The 23,160-nt window shown below is 42.3% G+C and overlaps 1 protein-coding gene and 1 long non-coding RNA gene across 2 annotated transcripts in view; one reads left to right on the top strand and one right to left on the bottom strand.

Moving 5' to 3' along the window:
• Window positions 1–8,470, bottom strand: part of PRMT9 (protein arginine methyltransferase 9) — a 37,445-nt gene extending 28,975 nt beyond the window's left edge. The window contains exons 1-4 of the mRNA XM_012097392.3: window positions 8,103–8,470; window positions 5,693–5,841; window positions 3,292–3,528; window positions 2,620–2,787 (exon numbers count right to left, since the gene is read on the bottom strand). Coding sequence (XP_011952782.3) covers window positions 2,620–2,787; window positions 3,292–3,528; window positions 5,693–5,841; window positions 8,103–8,291 — 743 coding nt within the window. The 5' untranslated portion in view covers window positions 8,292–8,470. The remainder of the gene's footprint in view (window positions 1–2,619; window positions 2,788–3,291; window positions 3,529–5,692; window positions 5,842–8,102) is intronic.
• A 4,533-nt stretch (window positions 8,471–13,003) lies between these two features.
• LOC105602721 (uncharacterized) overlaps window positions 13,004–23,160 on the top strand; it is a 35,937-nt gene continuing 25,780 nt past the window's right edge. Inside the window, exon 1 of the long non-coding RNA XR_003591975.2 lies at window positions 13,004–13,089. This is a non-coding gene — a long non-coding RNA (uncharacterized LOC105602721). The remainder of the gene's footprint in view (window positions 13,090–23,160) is intronic.

Below are 23,160 nucleotides of genomic sequence, written 5' to 3'. Positions count from 1 at the left end.
AACTCTAATGTTCCTCTAAGGCTCCTCTGTTCTCCACTAGCAGCTTCCTGGCGGGGACAGTAGGGGTCACAGACAACCTTCACTTTACCCGCTGCCTCCTGGGTTATTCTTTCACTGCCTAAACCCTAAGGATTTGTTCATATCCATTACTTTTACCAGTCCCCCTCCTTAACCCTGAGTAACTGGACATCTATCCCCAATATTCTATGAAAATACTTTCTACTATCAGTGACTCCCTACAGACAACAGGTAGTGCAGTGAGAAAGCCTACCCCTCCAAGCCCTCCCTCCACTTCCATTATCCGTGTTTATCTCTTATATGTTCATTGTCCCTCTCCTGTCACCTCTCGTGCTTTACCCACACCTGGAGTTTTCACCAAAGCCTAACCCACAGGGTTCTGGTCTCTGTCCATTCTTTCTAGAAAATCCACTCAAAAACACACCAAAAAAAATCTCTCCCTTTGTCGAACTTCTTTAGTATTCACTGCCAGTATCATTCATTTCTGTGGTTACAAGAAAAAGATATTTTCAAGAATAATCCTATCTTCCTATCTTGACTACAGCTGCCTTGATAACAGAAAGCAACTTTAGTATCCTCTACTGTGCCCATGAGCTTCCCAGGTGGCACTAGCGGTTAAGAACCACTTGCCAATGCAGGTTAAAAGTAAGACATGTAGGTTCAATCCCTGGGTCGGGAAGATCCACTGGAGAAGGGAATGGCAACCCACTCCAGTATTCTTGCCTGGAGAATCCCATGGACAGAGGAGCCTGGCAGGCTGTGATCCATGGGGCTACAACTTCAGCTGGACACGACTGAAGCACAATATGGCACTGTGCCTAAACCCAGTATTGTATATACATACACAAGATTTTCAGTATTTATGACTGCATATATTTAGAATGCAAAAAGCATCTCAAATCATCTGATATCTCCAAGTCTCTAGATTTGCCCAAGGTAAAAATAAATCATTATTAGTTATTATTATTGGGCTTCACTGGTGGCTCAGCAGTAAAGAATCCGCCTGCAATGCGGGAGACATGATTTCGATCATTGGGTGGGCAGACCCTCTGGAAAAGGAAATGGCAACCCGCTCCAGTATTCTTGCCTAAGAAACCCCAAGGAGAGAGGACCCTAGCAGGCTACAGTCCACAGGGTTGCAAAGAGTTGGACACAACTCAGTGACTAAACAACAAATTATTATTATTATAACCATATCTCTTCATTCAAATCCAATACATCCTTTCTATAATACTATGTGTGAGAAAAAAGTGGATTACAGTAATGAAACTTTGATTCACACTATGTACTACATCCTTTCTATAATACTATGTGTGAGAAAAAAGTGGATTACAGTAATGAAACTTTGATTCACACTATGTACTGAATTGGGTACTGACCAAAAATCACACTGAAGCTCTAACCCCCAGTATGATTGTATTTGGAGATAGATCTTTACGAGGTTATTTAAGGTTCAATGAGGTCATGTCCTAATCCGATGGGACCTGTGTCCTAATAAAAGTGGAAGTGATCACAGCAGTGATCTCTCTCTCCTCGCAGCTATGGAGGAAAGGCCACTTAAGGACAGAGCAGGACGGCCATCTGTAAAGCCAGGAAGAGAGCTCCTGCCGGAAACCAAATCTGCCAGCACCCACAATCATGGACTTCCAGCCTCCAGAGCTGTGAGAAGATACACGTCTGTAGTTCCAGCCACCTAGTCTGTGGTATTTTGTTAACAGCAGCCTGATCAGTCTAAGACAATTGAGGATACTAATTCTATAAAATGTATTTAATACCTGCCTAAACAATCCAACAGGACTTCACGAAAACAAAGCCAGAGACAACTGAAAAGCGTAACCATCATGCCAATCTAAATATTCTTATACATACACGGAAGAAGACTTTTCAAAATCATAGTCCCACGTATGACAGAGTGTAAACAGGCCCCATTTCAACGTGAACTGAATCTCAGTGAGATGGAAAGAGAGACGACCCAGGGGAAGTAGTAACACGAGCGCTACACAGAGGAAACTGTGCCTAAGAATGATAGTTTGTTGGACCAGACAATGTTTAAATCCCCTCTAGCTCTAAAATTCCATCCCCTTGTGATATGGATCAAAACGAATAACACTAAAAAGCTGAGACTTACGACATAATATTCAAAGCAATTGAAGTAGGGAAGTGAAAATACATTGACAACTGATGCTTCCAAAGCTTTCATTTTAGCCAAGAATATTAACACCGAATGTGATTAAGTCCATCAAGCTTAATCTACTCACGCATTATGTTTACAATTTTTAAACAGCTATGGACCATATAGGAGGTATGATCCATTTTCACAACTAAAATACTAGAATGAACAAAGATAAAGTAACCTGCTAAAGCTGAAGTTTATTGATTAAATCCCTTGCTGCATATTTTTCTCAAGATCTTTAAATCTTGTCAAGAATATGACCTTATTATGAAAATCCATCTTATGCTGAACTATCCTATATCTGTACCTTTACAATATAAAGGTTTCAGTATTTCTATTTGGACTAGAAGCTAGAAATGTGAATATCTTAATTCTTAAGAAATAAAATATTGGAGTATAAACAGCAAAATTAGTTCATGGCGTAATACCTTTCAGGAATGTGTTTTGGAATTTTTATGTCAAGCGACTTCATGTGCAAGAGTTTGACCCCTTCTTCCATCTTGTTTGCTGCCACTACATCACAGGCCAGTTCATACATGGTCTTGGATAACTCACAGGCATACACAGAATGTGCTCCAGCTTTCCTAGCAAACATGCTGCAAGGGGAAAAAGTGCTCCATCAAAAAAATAATCTACTGTTTTCAAATTTCAGTGAAATTATGAAATGTGGGGTTTTCCTTTTATTCTTTACCACCAACATTATTCACTCTACATTTGGGAAAAAAATGAGCTAATATTCTCTCCAAGAAACAAATAAGACAATGAATCATAACATCCACCTTACTAAGACAACTGTCATGCAGAATGCTAACAGACTTTTAAAAACTAGACTCAATCAGAATGTTAATGTAAAACCTACTCGTAAAAGCATTATGCAAAATCTCAATAACTCTGAATGTTTCTTGGTGGCTATGTCAAATTCTTAATAAAGTAAGTTATAGTGAAATGACAATAATAATAGTTGCATGAATAATCATAACAAGATTATGAGAAATAATCTCTATTTTTAAATTTCACTGTCAAAATTTTCCACATTTGATAAAATCTTTAATTTACATTAGTATACATCTATACATAATTAAAACACCGTTCCAACAAACCTTAGTATTCCAGTTCCTGCTCCAATATCCAAAACACTTTTGGAGCCCGAACACACTGCCTTTTGGATTGCTGCGTTATAAATCGTATTCCTTTTGGTGTCATTAAGCATGATAAAGTGCCAGCGTTCCACCAACCAGTTTGCAACACGATAAAAATTCTCCTTTGCATCATTGAAATCAGGGTTTAGCTTCACTGCTTTATGAAAATACCCAGCTGCTTCATCTCTAAAGCCCATTCTAGAATGAAAAATGACAAATGAAACATTCAACTCTACACCATCAATGCCTTGGTTCATGTCACTCATCTAGCCTGAGAACCCCTCTCCAGCACCCCAAATCCTACCCAACGAGAGTGTCGTCTCCTTGGGAAGCCTTCGGTGAGGACTGTGGGTCTCATTTACTTCTCTCCTTTCTGAATCCCTATTATATTTATGCATTCCAGGACACTAACAAGGAACCTGACTATGAAATACTACTCTACTATCGTGTAGTAGAAGCTCTCCTAGTCATCGTCCATTTAAGCAACTTTCTAGAACACCAGGATTCTAAAAACCACTTCCACTGTAAAAGATACTAATGCCTATGGCTAGCCTCTCTACTGTGCTTTCAACTGAGCAGAACGGTCATCAAGAGTTAGCCATATTTGCAGCCAGACCAATTTACACTTGTTACTAAAATTATATATTTTGTTGTACTTGTTACTAAAAGTATATATTTTAATTAAAAATAACTAAGTGAATATGACTGCAAAAAGAGAGTCATTGTGTCCAAAGGAAAAAACATCAAAGGTGAGTCACCAAAAAATTACTACTGAATTATATGTGAGCAAATCAACAATAAAAGACAGAAGGAAAAAACTATCAAACCACCCTGCTTCTTAAACCATCCAAAAACTCCCTCTCTTTGTAAAATAGCTCCCCATCTGTAGACCAATACACTTGTACTGCACAGAGTTAGCCGCTGTGTAGCTCCCATACCAGATTTCACAGTGGCCCATACTCTCCTCAACGAGTGGGTTACCCAACCACGTGCTTGGATTTACTGCAAACTGCTATTCAAACTTCTAAATGTTTACTCACAATTTCTATTTTTATACCTCACTGTTCAGTTCAGTTCAGACGCTCAGTCATGTCTGACTCTTTGCGACCCCATGAACCGCAGCAGGCCAGGCCTCCCTGTCCATCACCAACTCCCAGAGTCCACCCAAACCCATGTCCATTGAGTCGGTGATGCCATCTAACCATCTCATCCTCTGTTGTCCCCTTCTCCTCCTGCCCTCAATCTTTCCCAGCATCAGGGTCTTTTCCAACGAGTCAGCTCTCCGCATCAGGTGGCCAAAGTATTGGAGTTTCCGCTTCAAAATCAGTCCTTCCAATGAACACCCAGGACTCATCTCCTTTAGGACAGACTGGTGGGATCTCCTTGAAGTCCAAGGGACTCTCAAGAGTCTTCTCCAATACCACAGTTCAAAAGCATCAATTCTTCAGCGCTCAGCTTTCTTTATGGTCCAACTCTCACATCCATACATGACTACTGGAAAAACAGCCTTGACTAGACGGACCTTTGTTGAAAGTAACGTCTCTGCTTTTTAATATGCGATCTAGGTTGGTCATAACTTTCCTTCCAAGGAGTAAGTGTCTTTTAATTTCATGGCTGCAATCACCATCTGCAGTGATTTTGGAGTCCAGAAAAATAAAGTTAGCCACTGTTTCCACTGTTTCCCCATCTATTTGCCATGAAGTGATGGGACTGGATGCCATGATCTTAGTTTTCTGAATGTTGAGCTGACTGGTAATTTACACACCACACTAGTGTATGGTCCACACGATGAAGAGAACTGAGTTAGTAGAACCCTTTCATTCTCATACTTCCTTGCAAGCACCTCTAAGCATTCCACCAATTTTAAAGAAACGGAATCAGACTATTCATTTATGGTATAAGCAAAAAAAACATTCTAGAACCCAAACAGTGAATGGCACTCTTACGAAAGGAAATGGCAAGTTTCCAGGAAGCTCTGGAGAACAGGTTTACAAGAAGTTTCCCGAGCAAGGGACCACAGTGACTTCTCTGCCACCCTGGGAATCAGGCTATGTCCTCTCCAAAAAGGTCTGTATATCTCAACCCAGGGAAAGGAACTCTTTCATGGATACCTGATCTCGGCCCCAAGGGCAGCAGCTATTACACAGTATATGATGTAAAATTATTATATAATGTATCTAATACTCCTATATGCTTTTGAGTTCTCTTTACTTCTCACTAGCCAACTCTCTAGTCTGATCCCTTTAAAGTTAATAATTCTTTGGAGTAAACTTTCCCTGCTCAAATTACTGTACTATACATTTATCCAATCCAGACAGATCCAGAGTAGTTCTGAACTTGTAATACTGAAACCACTGCATACCTGAAGAGATGCTCCCCCATACTGTTGCAAATCACTTCATCATCAGGAAACAGTTCCAAGGCTTGCTCATAGCAGCCAAGTAGGTCTTGTGTTCGACTGAGAGCATCGAGTTCTTCAGCCCATCTGAAGAGCGTATACTGAAAAGTTTCCTTCACAAAAGAGAACATAAATCAGTCAACAACATAAATGATGAAAGAATATTCAACACGGGTTGAAGAGTCCACAGAAAATAAAACTTAATGACAATTGAAAATCACCTGAAGTCTTATTTGGCTTTAATAGACCCTGTTTGCAGAATAAACAAATGCATAAATGAGTAAATTTTATCATCTACATGGTAGTAAAAGGCAAAATTAAGACAGTTTGACCACTCTCCAAACTCTCTCCAGACTTGGCCTCCACATCACATTCTCCACTGACCCCTTTTTTTGAGGATTCCTATGTTTAGGAGTAAGGCCTTGACCCTCTTTTCTTCTCATTCATCCCCAAGGCATCACCTACATGTTGATGGATGCCACATCTATATCTCAAATCAAGACCCTCTCTTCTGAACCTCAGGCCCACAGATACCACTCCCTAGTAGTCATCTCAACCAGGGGCTGTACCTCTACCCAATCTCAAACTCAGCTCAACCCAAACATTTCCTGACCAGTGCTCAGAGAAGAGCACTGTACATCAATCCTGTTCCTATCCCGACAGAGGCCTCCCAGAGAAAAATTCAACATTCAATTTTGAAAAAAATTCAAAATGTTCTAAACTGAACCCATAACATTCTTCTCACAAAGGTTAAGGCACCACCCAACCTCAGGCCATTAAGTCACCTTATAATGCTACCTTAACTCCAAAACAATTAATTTCAAACCCAGCCAATTCTCTCTCATTATCTTTAAATCTATCACCACCTCTCCCCACACTGTTGGGGGCTTTTCACTCATACTTCATGGCCCTTTGCACCCAATACAATGTGGGCCTTATGACCACTTGTGCAACAATAGCAATTGCCTTCCCACAGACACCCTCACTCCAGTCACATCTCCCTCCCAACATTCTCCACGCTGCAAACCAGTGCAGACAGAGAAGCCTGCAGTCATTCCAGCTTTATTACTGACAACATTTATATCATCTTCACATATTTTCCACAGGAGAGTTAAACCTGAAACAGAATTTTAATAGAATTCACTAGAGAGACGAGGATAGGATGAAGACTCTATGTGGGAGAAAAAAAAACACAGATTATACTAAATGGACTGGGGAATTCATAGGTAAGGAGCTTGGTGTGGCTGAAGTGTGAGGATGGGAAGTAGAAGGAAATAAGACTAAAGAAATAGATCTTTCACAGAGGCCCATGAAAAGAAATATGGGGCTTTGTTTTACAGGAAATAGAGCTAGTTACTTAGCCCTACTGAACATCAGGAATTGAAATACAAACTTTATATATATTTGTAATACACACTGTCCCTGTTTTACCAGAGGAAACTAAGGAACAAAGCACTGAGGAAAAAAGCACTTGGACAGATCCATTATTTTACATCTGCCTACCTAGAAGAGCAAACTCAATCTCAAGGTAACACTTTCTCCTCCTTGAGGCTAGCTGGTCCTGAAATTTACACTAAGTTTTTGTGAACTACAAATGTCTATATAAAATTGACATCTATTGGGAAGAAGCTGGGGATTCTAGGATCCTATCCAAAATATCAACAGTCTTGAGGTTGAGAAACCTTGCATGAAATAAAGCGAAGTAGCTTCAGGTTGAAAACTGAATGCAAAATTAAGCTAAATCATTTTTCGAAATTTTTCTAAAATAACCTGGGGGGGTGGGGGGGGAGGAACATACAGAACTTCAACAGAGTAACTCTCACAAATAATCTAATAATTGAAACTTAAAAGAATGCATCACCAAATGATTACTTCAGGCAAATTCCAATTTTAATTTAGCATTCTCTCCACCCAAGAGTAGAAAGGAAAGACAAGTGCAAATGTCCTGGGGCAGGAAGGCCTCCTGTGCAATAACCTTTGGAATTTGAATGAAGTGAAAGTTTTGAAATAGAGGAATGACACCATCCGGCTTTTGTTATGAAGTGCTCACGTTGGCTGTGTTGCAGAAGACAGTCTAGTCTCCCGAGCCAAAGCGTACTGCAAAAGTCAACAGGAGATGATTGAGGCTTGAATCAGGGTAGTAAAAAAGAAGGTGGTGAAAAGAAATACGATTCTGGATGTAAATTTCGAGGGTCACCAAACAATATTTTCTAATAGGCTGGTGTGGTTGCGAATAAAAGAGTCAACGGTAAACAGTAAACAATAATAACAACCACCAGGCACTTAGAGACCACACTCCCTCCTCCAACTACCTACGTATTCATTTACTTATACAGAACAGAGGATCGACCTGCGAGAGAAGGGCCCTCCTCACCTTCACATCATCTTTCAGCTCCGGCGCCAGGCTGAGCACGAGGAGGTAGTGGGCATAGGCGGTGCCGAAGTCCTGGGAACCCAGGCAATGCTCTGCGCTCTGCAAGGACCGCGACACCAGCTCGTCCCGCCCAGGTGCCCCGGCGCCACTCCCGGCGCCCCGGCGGGGCCTGGGCCGCGAGTTCGGCATGACAGAGTCACCGGCCGAAACCTGCGCCACTATCACCAAAGGGAAGATGCTCTGGTAAACGGAAGGAGCAAACAGTCTCGGTGACACCACTTCCACGTAACTAACCGGAGCGCCAGAACCTGCGCAGGTAACCTATTCCCGGGCCACCACAAGCTCGCCCACCTTCGCCAGGCAGAAGCGCAGGAGGGGCGGGGTCCCATTGGCTGGCGGCGCACGCTGCGCTAACGTCAGCACGCCCGACGTGAGCACGTCGCCCCCTCCCCCGTTTAGGCGATAAGGCGCGAGGCGTCCACCGCGCGTGCGCTTAGGGGACCTTCGTTAATAATTTCTTTCTTGTTCGGGCGTCTGACGAGAAACAATAATAGCTTTCTCCCTGTTTTCTGACGTCAGGAGTGTGTAACTTCAGCTGGGACACCCAAACTCGGCCGACCCAACCAAGCCGAAGCTGCACCTTCCTGCGAGGGAGGTGATAACGTATGAGGAGAGCAGTCAGGCGTTTATGGTGATGTGTAAGGCATTTGAGTTGTAATCACCAGATCGCGAAGTGGCGAAAGTGAAAATAACTCGGAAATAGCAAAAGCACCCCAAATAGGGTAGAGGAAATGCTTTCACCGACGTTTTAAAAATCATCCCTCACAGAACCCTGTGAAGTATACCTCTGGATTATTCTCATTTTACAGACTGGGAGGGATATCCTGAGATGGTACTTGCCCAAGAAAATCACACACAGGCAGGGCTCAAATTCGAGTCCCTGGCTTCCTGTTCAGTTTTCTCTAAAACGAACTTAGGATTTATCTCAACTCTTCGGGGTTATCACTGCTGTATACTGGGTACGTTATTACATTTTAAAAGTTTTTCTGCATTCAAGTATGGACCCTAAGGGGTAAATTCAGAACTTTTAAACCTGAGGGAATCAGTTCACTTCAGTTTATTCGCTCAGTCGTGCGACCCTATGGACTGCAGCACGCCAGGCCTCCCTGTCCATCACCAACTCCCGGAGCCTACCCAAACTCACGTCCATTGAGTTGGTGATGCCATCCAACCATCTCATTCTATGTCGTCCCCTTCTCCTCCTGCCCTCAATCTTTCCCAGCATCAGGGTCTTTTCAAATGAGTCAGCTCTCCGCATCAGGTGGCCAAAGTATTGGAGTTTCAGCTTCAACATCAGTTCTTCCAATGAACATCCAGGACTGATCTTTAGGATGGGCTGTTTGGATCTCCTTGCAGCTCAAGGGACTCTCAAGAGTCTTCTCCAACACCACAGTTCAAAAGCATCAATTCTTTGGCGCTCAGCTTGCTTTATAGTCCAACTTTCACATCCATCCTAAACGGAGGGGGTGATGTATAGGAATTACAGCTGAAAAAAGTCATTCTTTTCCCTAGTTTCATACATGCAGATGGTGAATGATTACTTAAGGAACAAAAAAAGGAAACATTTTGCATGTCAAACTGACAGACTTTGGGGACTCCAGTTCTCAGAAACACATCATTTACCTGCCTTTTTGCCTTCTCTTTTGACCTGGTTTTCTGAACCACCCTTCCTCACAGCACACAGGTAAATTCCAATCAATTCTTCAAAATCCGGGTCACTAGATTGTGGCTTGCTGTGGTAGTCAGAAAATGCCTCAAGGACAGGATTATTTTTAATAATTTTTTAACTGTGTACCTGACAGAGTCTGGCTCAAAGTAAGAAATTAGATTTTTTTTTAAATTTTGGTGGAAACTACATCACCCCACTCCTCGGTTTTGCACTTTAAGACTTTACCAACCATTTAAAGTCCTTATTTCTCTCTCAATCTCAATTGCTACTTTCTGTACTAAATTTAAGATTGAACTGTATTTCAGTATATGGGGGAATCATCAGTAACTGATCTATAATAAGAATAGAGGAGATTTTCTTTTGAACCAAACAGAATTAACTGCCTGGGAAACAGGCTGTTGGATAGCTCTGAGGAACTGTTTCATGGAAACATGGTTTCAGGACAGTTTTATATATTGTCAGAACAAAGAGTATCAAACATGACAGAGCTGCATTCTTTCAGGTTTCAAAAGAGACAGAGCAGCACATACACAGTGAATCAGTATGGCCTTGTGCTCGGGGAAGGGAGCCTTATAATCGATAGAGTACAAATACTGACCATTGACGTTCCAGGAAGAGAGAGGCATTTCTATTTTAAAATGGACATTTTTCCTCTGGACATGGCCCCTTTTCTTTAATGGTTACAGCAAATGTACAATGTATGTTTAAATAGGCCGGAAAGCAGGCTGTTCTGTTTAGCACAAAGTTCAAGTTAAATCATGTATAAGCAAGAAGGACTTCCCCATACCTCAGTATGTGAACATTTTTTTCCTTCATCACTTCATGCAACTGAAATGCTAAGGGCTCTTTTGTCCCAGTAGGATGTAGAAGATGAGAAGACTACTAAACTGAAAAAAAAAGTACATTCTGGTCCAAGCTTGGTCCTTCCTGGCCCATTCAAGAACCATTCCTTAAGAGCATTTGAAAAAAGACCTAACAAAGCTGCTTCTACTTTGCACACAAGATGGACTGGACCATCACATGAGATGGTATATGTATCAGCGTTATGTATATAATATATATTTAATGCTATGCATTATTACTCTTATATAGACTCATTTAAAACGTAGCTGGGTTATTAAAAATTAGATCACTAATACCTTTGAGCATTTGATCAGAAGTCTAGACAACTCATATCTTTTAAGAGACCATTGTAATAGACTACTGGGACCATGCTCTAGAGCCCGTGCTCTGCAACAGGAGAAGCCATCATGATGAGAAGCTCTTGCACCACCACTACAGAGTAACCCCCACTCACCACAGCTAGAGAAAGCCCACTTGCAGCAACAAAGACACAGCACGGCCAAAAAATTAATTTTAAAAAAGAGCGCTTGAAGCTTAAAAATGATTGCTAAAACTAAGAAAAGTGTCACAGGTAAAAAAAAAAAAAAAGTCAAATGTAATTGGCTGGACTCTCTCTCCAGAAAGCAGAAGGAGACCTCCTAACCGTTCTCTTCAGAGATTTTGGTTTGGGGGAATCACTTTAGACTTTATCATTCTGTCAGCTCCGTGAGTCCCTGCTTCTGCTGAATTAGACAGTACTTCATTTTATAGATGATCTTGTACCCCAGGGTATGCTTTCCCATTCCACAGGGCAAGATTTCTTTTCTCTTGTTTTGCTTTGTTTTGTTTTTTTGGTCTGTTTGGCTTGTTAAGATAACCAAACTACTTAAAACATTTAGACCACATGAAACTCAAAGTGGACATATTATTACCAAGTCAATATAGGTTGAGATGGAGGGAAAACTTGACAGGAAGTGAGAAAGGGCAGAAAAGAAAAAAGCCAACTTCAGTTGTTTCGTCATCTCCTATAGTATCAACCTGTGGGCAGTGACTACTGCCAAAAAAAAAAAAAAAAGCTAAGGATGCTTCCTGTCCCTTCTGAAAAACCTCAGATAACTTTCTGAGCTACTAAGACGCTTACTCCTTGGAAGGAAAGTTATGACCAACCTAGATAGCATATTGAAAAGCAGAGACGTTACTTGGCCAACAAAGGTCCATCTAGTCAAAGCTATGGTTTTTCCAGTGGTCACGTATGGATGTGAGAGTTGGGCTGTGAAGAAAGCTGAGCACTGAAGAATTGATGCTTTTGAACTGTGGTGTTGGAGAAGACTCTTGAGAGTCCCTTGGACTGCAAGGAGAGCCAACCAGTCCATCCTAAAGGAGATCAGTCCTGGGTGTTCATTGGAAGGACTGATGCTGAAGCTGAAACTCCAATATGTTGGCCACCTCATGCGAAGAGTTGACTCTTGATTCTGGGAGGCACTGGAGGCAGGAGAAGAAGGGGACGACAAAGGATGAGATGGCTGGATGGCATCACTGACTCAATGGACATGGGTTTGGGTGGACTCTGGGAGTTGGTGATGGACCGGGAGGCCTGGCGTGCTGTGGACTGAGCGACTGAACTAAACTGAACTGAAGTCTAACTTACACTGAGTGTTCTAGATAGAGAAATCACAGGTTATTTGCGTTTCTTTGTGGTTTATCTTTAACTCAGACACTCTCTTAGACACTAGGGAAAGTCAGTTGAAAGAAATGGAACTGACGCAAATAGCATGGGGCATTTGCTCACCACAAGAAACTGAGATAGAAAATATACTTCAAGTACTATTTTTTCTTCCTTTATTACCTCATTCATGAGACTTAGAATTCCTCAAGGCTATATATGTTTATTGAAGGCTAACTATATTTATTGAAATTACTTTTCAGTTGTTTTGAAAGAACTGAAAGAACTGTGAAACATAGTTTGAAAGAACTATCTATGTTTGATCACAAAGAACCCTGAAGTATGATGAGAATCATATGCACAATGTACATTTTACTTCTTGGTTCTTAGTCAAAAGTTTCTTTGAAAATATTGAAAGCATCATTCCTTTGTTCACAATAGCCTTCCTCCTCTCCAACCAAAACTGTAATCTTTAACGACTCTTAAGAGTCTGATTCCTTCATTTATATGTTCTTTTTTGCACCCTCTTTTAAGGTTCTAAGAAAAACCTCACTGATGGGGAAAACCACTGCTGACTCAGAAGCAGGTTTAATTGTGGTTATCTTTCACCATGTTCTAGGCAGCTTGTCAACAAACCACATATGCCAAACAAGGAAGCAAAACCAACTGAAGGGCTCTCAGCTTTCCAGTGTGCAGCAGTTGAAGGTTAACAGGGGGAAGAAAGCTCACAGGAACTTCATTAACAAGGGATTAAACAGTTTACTGGACACAAGGTATCTTGGGTTTATATCTTCAGAGGAGACTCGTATGTTTTTCGCACGATCTTGTATGTTCTATGATTTGGAGTCTTGTTTTCAGCTCTGCGCATTTTAGGGTCATTTTGGCAGCTTTTAAACAATACCCACACCTGGGCCTCATTTCCAAAGATGCTGATTTAATTGGCCTGGAGTGGAGTCTGGGAATGAGTCTTTTTAAGAGCTCCCTGGAGAGGCTAATGTGCATACCAGGAATGCAGGGTATGGGGCAGGTTGTCTTCTTTTTTGAAACTGGAGTATAATTGCTTTACAATGTTGTGTTAGTTTCTGCTGTAAACTGAAGCGAATCAACTATGTCTATATACATATATCTGCTCCCTCTTGAACCTCCCTCCCAACCACCCCCATCCCACACCTCCGAGACAGGGCACCGAACTGAACTCCTTGTACTGTGCACTGGCTTCCTGAAAGCTATCTGTTTTACATATGGTAATGTATAGATCGGAGAAGGCAATGAATGGCACCCCGCTCCAGTACTCTTGCCTGGAAAATCCCATGGACAGAGGAGCCTGGTAGGCTGCAGTCCACGGGGTTACCAAGAGTCAGACACAACTGAGTGACTTCGCTTTCACTTTTCACTTGCATGCACTGGAGAAGGAAATGGCAACCCACTCCAGTGTTCTTGCCTGGAGAATCCCAGGGACGGGGGAGCCTGGTGGGCTGCTATCTGTGGGATCGCACAGAGTCGAACACGACTGAAGCGACTTAGCAGCAGCACAGCAGCAGTGCATAGATGTCAGTCTTACTCTCCCAGTTCATCTCAGTCTCCCGTTCCTTGGGGAAGGCTTCTATAGGGTTGCTGGTGTGTTTGAAGTACGTGGTGTAGGCAGTATAGGCATAAAGGCAGTTTGGGGAGTGGGAAATAATCTGTTTATGGCTTAACAAGAATTGTGAAGAGCCAACTAAATTCTTTGGAGTTGAAGTGATTGTTGTATGATGAAAAACAAAATGTTCATCATATTGAATTATTTGTTGGAGAGAAAATTTTATAATTGAATCAACGAAACACTGCAGCCATAGTATAACTGCTTGGCTATTAAAATTTGCATAAATGGATTCTCACTAAATATTCCCAGTTTCTTCCATTTTTCAAAAAGCTTTTACTGTAGTTCTTGTTGCTGTTGTTTACATAACCCTTTCTAACTGCTCCCTGTACATTTCAAAATCTTGAACTCAAAGTTAGATGTAAAACTAACAATGGCAAAACCAATGCTGAATTGAAAATCTGAGTGTACAGGGGCCTTTAGTAGTGTGACAACAGTGTCCAGAGGCAGTGAAAGAGAAAATCCATGTATCAACCATGCTTGGTTCTGGAGAATCTGCCTGAGTCTCCTGCTGGAAATACCAACCAAAATGTTGGTGCCAGAGATGGATTCCAAGTAATCTGAATAGAGTATGTCCTGACAAAGCATTCATAAAAATGCTAAAAATCCACTTAGAGGAAAAAGCTAAATGTGGGAGTCACCTCGACTCTTTGCACTCCTCTCCCTCTTCCCCATCAATCATGACTAGTCCAGGTCCCAGCAGGAGCAAACTCAGAGGGCTTATCAATTAAACAGAGTTTAATCAAAGGACTGTTGACAGAGGTCAGGGAGGTTCAGGGAATCAGCAAAGCTTGTGAGGTGTCCAGAGACCAGCAATACCTGGAAGCTACTGCCATCCTTTGTCCTGAAGAAGCAGAAGGAGAGGACTACATTACCCAAACCCAGAAAGAGTTGTAAGTATGGAAGAGAGGCCACCTAACCGGAAGTATCGCCGTCAGCAGAGGAGAGAATTCCCTGACCTTTTTCTCCCCCTACCTACCAATCTCTTATTGATGCCTCCTACTAGCAGAACCCAATCCAAAGGGAGCTAGTAAGGAATCTTAGATGACACAGTCCAGAGAGTCAGTCACCCTCCAGGGCACAGAGAAGGACAAAGAAAGGTAGAAAATGGTTCTGTAGCAAATGGAGGATAATCAGTGAAATTACCAAGTTTTACCTCTTGACTTCCTAAATTAAAAAAAAAACCTTCCCCCTCCTCTGATTGCTTGCTGCCCTTGCCTGCATTCATCATTTTAACCTTTCCCCTTGTCTGTTATAATGGCCTTTCATCCCCTAGGCTTCGGTCATGCACCTCTTAAATTCATCTTTCATCTTCATTGCTGTAGCTGAAATTATCTAAAAAGCAAATTTCGCAATTCATTGGCTCCCCAACACCTAGAGCTGTGTGTTTAAACTTTTTAAGCAAATAAGTAGCGTAGAGAATAATTCTAAATCCTAATCAAAGTTTTCCCTCAGGAGAGGAAAGGCAAGAGTCATGTTGAGCATGTAACTTTCCACACTGAGATTGTACTAGATTGTACTAAGTGTGGATTGTACGTTCCACACTCAGAATGTACTATTTGAGAATGCATTAAAGATCTGGGTTTCCTTAGTAGCTAAAAGCCCCAAGAATGTCTACTTATAGTGTCCTCCCTGAGCAAAATAATAATTCTTGCCTGGAGAATCCCATGGACGGAAGAGCCTGGGAGGCTACAGTCCACGGGGTCGCAAAGAGTTGAACACGACTGAGCGACTTCTCTTCACTTCTAGAGCCCTGGAGCTGCAACCACTGACTGAAAGGGAGAAGGCACCGCAGTGAAAAGCCCATGCGCTGCGACTAGACAGTAGCCTCCACTCGCCACCACTAGAGAAAAGCCCATGCCGCAAGAAGGCCCAGAGCAGCCCCAAAAAAGGCCAACCCCAGGTCCCAGGCTAGGCTTTCTGGTGTTGGCTTTTTATACCCTTTACATCACAAGGCTCTCTGTAAGGAGGTGTTTTAGCTCAGTCATTGTCAGGGCACGTAACAGGAGGCTATTGTCTGAATCTGAATCCTAGCCCTGCCATATACCACTGAGGCATCTTGAACAAGTTAAGTTACTTAACTTCTAGACCTGAATTTCCTTATACATAAAATGAGGATCATCCTGTACCTATCTCTTAGCTTTGTTGTAACGATTAAATAAGTTAATAGTAGTACTAGTAATGTTAGTCTCTAAGTCAGGCCTGACTCTTTGTGACCCCACGGATTGTAGCCCACCAGGCTCCTCTGTCCATGGAATTCTCCAGGCAAGAATACTGGAATGGATAGCCATTCCCTTGTCCAGGGAAATCTTCCCGACTCAGGGATTGAACCCGAGTCTCCCCATCATGGGCAGATTCTTTACTCTCCGAGCCACCAGGGAAGCCCACAGTTACAGTACCCAGATCATGTTAAGCCCTCAGTAAGAGTTCCGGAGAAGGCAGTGGCAACCCACTCCAGTACTCTTGCCTGGAAAACCCCATGGACAGAGGAGCCTGGTAGGCTGCTGTCCACGGGGTCGCACAGAGTCGGACACGACTGAAGTGACTTAGCAGTTTAGCAGCAAGAGTTACTTGTTCTTACTCCAGCTTCCTCTGAAGGGGAACTCATGGTTCTCAGAAGAGTGAGGCTTCCATCCAAAAGGAGCTGTAGCGCCTGCCAGTTACTTGAGTCTTACTTGGACCTGGAGACCTATAATGGGGGTGGGGGGGAAGGGGGAGAAGGGAAAGGAGACAAGAAGTCTTTCCTCCTCTTCCTACTGCCTCCCAAATAAACTGACATCTGCCTTAAGAGCTGTAAGTGCTTAATTCAGTTTTTTCCCACGATTGAATTTAGGAAAGGAAGCAAATACAGTGTTTTTCTTGGTGCAATATAAAGGATAGATCTTAAATTGTGGTGACAAACCCACAGGTTTTTTGAACTTGGTGGAAAGTAATGATCACAGAAGATTCCGTCTTCTGTGATGGAAAACCTAGTCTTTGTGCAAGGTACTCACTGGATGTGAACCAGACTATTACAGGCTCTGGGGAAATAGTAACTCATCTTGTGATCTGTCTTCAGAGCAGTTGGCTTAAACTATTCAGGATTCATGCTTTCCAAGCCAAAGATACCCTCTCCATCCCCCTTACATGTAAGATTTTGATCAATACCCAACACCTTTAGGTCAGGGAACTATTTTGCTTATGATAGGATAATGGTTAGGAGGCTTCCTATGTGGTGCTAGTGGTAAAGACTCTGCCTGCCAATGCAGGAGACTCAAGAGACTCGAGTTCCATCCCTGGGTCAGGAATATTCCCTGGAGAAGGGAATGGCAATCCACTCCAGTATTCTTGCCTGTAAAATCCCATGGACAGAGGACTCATAAAGAGTAGAACACGACTAAGCAACTGAGAAGAGCAGCAGAGGGATAAAGCTTAACTGAGCTGGCCCCATTGAAATAGACGTCAGAACCGAAGCTGTGACACCCAGTTGGCCTCCCATGCCCTCTTCCAAAGCCTAAGGGGCTTTGTTGAGCCCAGTTTGAAGCCACTCCCCTGTAAGGTTAAGTCTAAGCTCCTTAAGTAAGCCCAGGCTACATGAGTTGGCTCCCGCTTAACCCCTCTAGCCTCAGTCTCCAACATTTCCTGCTTCACTGTCCTCATTCACATTTTTGCTAAGGTAGCCCTCCCCCCTTCATATAATGTGTTCCATCCTAGTATGTTCTGCTCACGCCATATCATCTTTACTTAGTGCAAAATTCTCCACTTCTCCAAATTGCTAATTCAGGCAAAGTATTCTTTCTCTGATTTCTCATAGTCACCAACCCATAACTCAATTTTAGCACATTTGGTTTTGGTTTTAGTCACTAAGTTGTGTCCAATTCTTCTGCAACCCCATGGACTGTAGCCTTCCAGGCTCCTCTGTTCATGGGATTTTCCAGGCAAGAATACCATTGCCATTCCCTTCGCCAGGGGCTCTCCCCAGTCTCCTGCGTCTCCTGCATTGGCAGCTGGATTCTTTACCACTGAGCCACCAGGGGAGCCCCAGTTGTATAAATGAAGTGATGTGTTTATCCTCTTGACTAGAAAGTGAGTTCCTGGGACTCGGGAAGTATGCCTTATTCATTCTTTATCTGAAGCATTCTGAATAACAACTAGAATTAATGAAGTCATTAAATGTCTGATGAGGGCTATCCTGGTGGCCCAGTGGCTAAGACTGCACTTCCAATGAGTTGCCAGGACCAGCTGCTACTGCTGAGTTGCTTCAGTCATGTCCAACTCTGTGCAACCCCATAGATGGCAGCCCACCAGGCTCCCCCGTCCCTGGGATTCTCCAGGCAAGAACACTGGAGTGGGTTGCCATTGACAAAACTGGAATGGCTTCAATGCAGAAACCAAGGGGTTTCCAATGCCCATGGATAAAGATTTGCCCAAGCAGATTCTAAAGGACATGTACATAATTTCAAGAAGTGAGCTACAAATGCAAGAGAGTTTGGGTCCCGTTAATGTGTACCTTAGAAAGAGAAGTTTCATAAACATTCTTGAAAAACATCTGCTTCTCTTTTCCATGTACTTGCAACCTCAAATAAAGCAGCACAGAAACACAGTGCAGGAAGAGTTTTCTCTGAAAAGATACCTGGACCAGAAAGTCTTGGTTCTACCCTATCTGCCAGAGACTCACCTAAATCCAATTAGGGTAGCAGCATACAGAATAAATAGAATCCGAGGAATATGAATAAATTATGTTTTCTCAGTATATTGTAATTTACCTTTATAATGAGAAATTTTTGTGACTCACTGAAAGTGGGAGTTGGACAATTAGATTTTTTTTTTTTTTCCTGGCCGCACTGGGTCTTTATTGCTATGTGGACTTTATCTAGTTTCAGTGAATGGGAGCTGCTCTTCCTTGCGGTGTGAGGGCTTCTCATTGTGATGACTTCTCTTGTTGCAGAGCACAGGTTCTAGACCTTGTGCTCAAGAGTCATGGCCCATGGGCTTTTGACTGTGATGTGTGGGATCTTCCCAGACCAGGGATTAAACCCATGTCCCCTGCATTAGCAGGTGGATTCTTAACCACTGGACCACCAGGGAAGTCCAGAAAGTTAGGATTTATTGATACAGATACAGGGGTGTCTGTATTGCATGCATTCTATATTGTAGGGACTGTTTTAAATAATTTAATGTTTCATCAATCAGCATCTTCCCTCTCTTTTTCTGGGACCTGTGTTAGCTTTCACCAGGTTATTGGGTTTCCCAGGTGGCTCAGTGGTAAAGAATCCGCCTGCCAATCCTGCAAGAGACTCAGGTTCAGTTCCTCAGTAGAGAAGATCCCCTGGAGGAGGGCATGGCACTCCACTCCAGTATTCTTGCCTGGGGAATCCCATGGACAGAGGAGCCTGGCGGGCGACAGTCCATGGGGTTTCAAAAGACTTGGACACAGCTTAGTGACTAAACGACAACAGCAATGCAATTTACCACACTTTTCCTCTATTGTCTTGCTTCCCTGGTAGTTCAGCTGGTAAAGAATCCACCTGCAGTGTGGGAGACCTGGGTTTAATCCCTGGGTTGGGAAGATCCCCTAGAGAAGGGAAAGGGAATCTTTCCAGTATTACGGCCTGGAGAATTCATGTCTCAATGAGTTGGACACAACTGAGCGGCTTTCACTTTCACTTTCTTCTATTGTCTTAAGCCCCGTAGATCCTGTGGGAAAATTGCATGTTCTTTCAAGTTCCCAATCCTTTGGCCACAATTGATTTCTTCAGGCTTGAGGGTATAACCCAAACATTTTCTAATAGGAAGTAAAAATGAAAGGGGGAAAAAGTAGACTCTGATAGCCAACTTCTAAGATGTAAAACCTGGGAGTTATCAATGACCATGTTCCTCATCATATGGAGGAAACTAGGCTACAGTTGCAGGGGACAGAGCTAATAGAGTAAAGCTGAACAGGGACAAAGAGGAAGGCATTATGGGTTGGTTGTTCAGTCCTTCCTTGGATCCTGTGAATCATGAAGTTTTCCTTTGTGTCTAAGCTAAAGCTGAATTTGTTTCTGTTATTTGTAATGAAATCATGATTCACACACCTGTGTAACTGCACTTAATCCTAACACCAATACTTTTAAGCAGTGACCATAATTGACATTTTACAAATGAGTCCCAGAGTTAGAGATGGACGTTCTCCCTGGTACCCTATCTTGAAGAAGTATTTTACAATAACACCCAACTACATTATTCTCAGACCATCAGCTCCTTATTGCAAAATTCATGCTTAAGTTGAAGAAAGTAGGGGAAACCACTAGGCTATTCAACAACAACAACAACGTGCATGCTCAATCATGTCCAACTCTTTGCAGCCCCGTGGACTATAGCCTGTCAGTCTCCTCTGTCCATGGGATTTTTCCAGCAAGAATACTGGAATGGGTTGCCATTCAGGTATGACCTAAATCAAATCCCATATGATTATACAGTAGAGGTGACAAATAGATTCAAGGGATTAGATCTGGTAGACAGAGTGCCTAAAGAACTATTCGCAGAGGTTCATAACAGTGTACAGGAAGCAGTGACCAAAACCATCCCAAAGAAAAAGTAACGCAAGAAGGTAAAGTGGTTGTCTGAGGAGCCTTTACAAATAGCTGAGAAAATAAGAGAAAGACAAAGGAGAAAGGGAAAGATACACCCAACTGAATAAAGAGTTCCAGAGAATAGCGAGGAGAGATAAGAAGGGCTTCTTAAATAAATGGTGAAAGGAATAGAGGAAAACAGTAGCATAGGAATAACTAGAGATCTCTTCAAGAAAATTGGAGATATCAAGGGAATATTTCATGCAAGAATGGGCATGGTAAAGGACAGAAATGGTAAGGACCTAACAGAAGAAGAGATTAAGAAGAGGTGGCAAGAATGTGCAGAGAACTGTACAAAAGAGGTCTTGTCGACCTGAATAACCACGATGGTGTGGTCACTCACCTAGAGCCAGACATTCTGGGATGTGACGTCAAACGGGCCTCAGAAAGCATTACTATAAATAAAGTTAGGGGAGGTGATGGAATTCCAGCTGAGCTATTTAAAATCCTAAAAGACAATCCTGTTAAAGTGTTTCGCTCAGTATGTCCACAAATATGGAAAACTCAGCAGTGGCCACAGAACTGGAAAAGGTCAGTTTTCATTCCAGTTCCAAAGAGGGGCAATACCAAAGATTGTTCAGACTTCCATGCAGTTACACCTATTTCACATGCTAGTAAGATTATGCTCAAAATCCTTCAAGTTAGGCCTCAAAAGTACACGAACCAACAACTTCCAGATGTGTAATCTGGGTTTAGAAAAAGGCAGAGGAACAAGAGATTAAATGGCCAATATTTGTTGGATCATGGAGAAAGCAAGGGAATTCCAGAAAAATATCTACTTCTGCTTCATTGGCTATGCTAAAGCCTTTTGACTGTGTGGATCATGGAAAATTCCCAAAGAGATAGGAATACCAGAACACCTAACCTGTCTCCTGAGAAATCTGTATGCAAGTCAAGAAGCAATGATTAGAACCAGACATGGAACTACTGACTGGTTCCAAATTGGGAAAGGAGTATGACAAGGGTATATATTGTCACCCTACTTATTTAACTTCTATGCAGAGCACATCATGTGAATTGCTGGGCTGGATGAATGACAAGCTGGAATCAAGATTGCTGGGAGAAATATCAGTAACCTCAGATATGCAGATGATACTACTCTAATGGCGAAAAGTGAAGAGGAACTAAAGAGACTTTTGATGAGGGTGAAAGAGGAGAGTGAAACTGCTGATTTGAAACTCAACATTCAATAAACTAAGATCATGGCATGCAGTCCCATAACTTTAAGCAATTAGAAGAGGAAAAAGTAGATGCAGTAACAGACATTTTTCTTGGGCTCCAAAATCACTGTGGGCAGTGACTATAGCCATGAAACTAAAAGACGCTTGCTCCTTAGAAGGAAAGCTATGACAAGCTTAGATAGCATATTATAAATAAAAAGCAGAAACATCACTTTGCTGACAAATGTGCATATAGTCAAAGCTATGGTTTTTCCAGTAGTCATGTATGGATATGAGAGTTGGACCATAAAGAAGGCTGAAAAAAAAAGTGTAGTCACTCAGTCATGTCCAACTCTTTGCAGCCCCCTGGACTGTAGCCCACGAGGATCCTCTGTCCATAGAATTCTCTAGGCAAGAATACTGGAATGGACTGCCATTCCCTTCTCCAGGGGATCTTCCTGACCCAGGGATCAACCCTGGGTCTCCTGCTTTGCAGGCAGATTCTCTACCGTCTGAGCCACCAAGGAAGGCTGAGTGCCAAAAAATTGATGCTTTCAAATTGTGGTGCTAGAGAAGATGCTTGAGAGCCCCTTGGACTGCAAAGAAATCAAACCAATCAATCCTAAAGGGAATCAATCCTGAATGTTCATTGGAAGAACTAATGATTAAACTGAAGCTGAAGTTCCAATACTTTGGCCACCTGATGTGGAGCCAACACTTTGGAAAAGACCCTGTTGCTGGGAAAGATTGAAGGCAAAAAGAGAAGGGGCAGCAGAGGATGAGATGGTTGGAATGCATAGCCAACTCGATGGACATGAGTTTGAGCAAACTCCAGGAAATGGTGAAGGACAGGGAAGCCTGGCATGCCTCAGTCCCTGGGGTTGAAAAGAGTCAGACACAACTTAGCAACTAAACAACAACAACAACATTATTCTACCTACCCTGCTTGCCAAGCAATTTTTCAGCTTGCTCTCTTCCAAAGGTACAAACACACTGGGAAACAGTGACTCCAAAATGATCAGATGTTGATTGTCTTGTCAGTAACAGTTCACATTATGAAATAATTTGTTGATATTATTATTTATAAATTAGGCTATTATGAGTTTGGTTAGTATGAATCATTTCTGAGAATTGGACGTAATGCTTTAGAGTTTAAGAATCCGAAAAGTTGAGGGTGATATTAGACTAAACCTTCTTAGGGACTGGTTTTGCCTAGAACACTTGTACAAACTCTTTCTAGACATCTTAGCTGCACAGCTGCCGTAAACTAAGATTCCTTAAGATGTCAAAGATAGAGGTTCCATCAACAATTGAGTCCTAGCCACAAAATTGAACTCTTTAGTCAGCTGTATCACAACAAAGATTTTTTTTTAATTATTAGTTTCCTACAGTGCTTTTTGTCTCTAGATTAGCTATTATCAAGGTTTAAAATGGGCTGAGGTGACGTCAGTG

This window comes from Ovis aries, chromosome 17, assembly GCF_016772045.2.
Source record: "Ovis aries strain OAR_USU_Benz2616 breed Rambouillet chromosome 17, ARS-UI_Ramb_v3.0, whole genome shotgun sequence".
NCBI lineage: Eukaryota > Metazoa > Chordata > Mammalia > Artiodactyla > Bovidae > Ovis > Ovis aries.
Note: the sequence above shows the minus strand (reverse complement) of the source record. Positions and strands in the feature narration are given on the sequence as shown.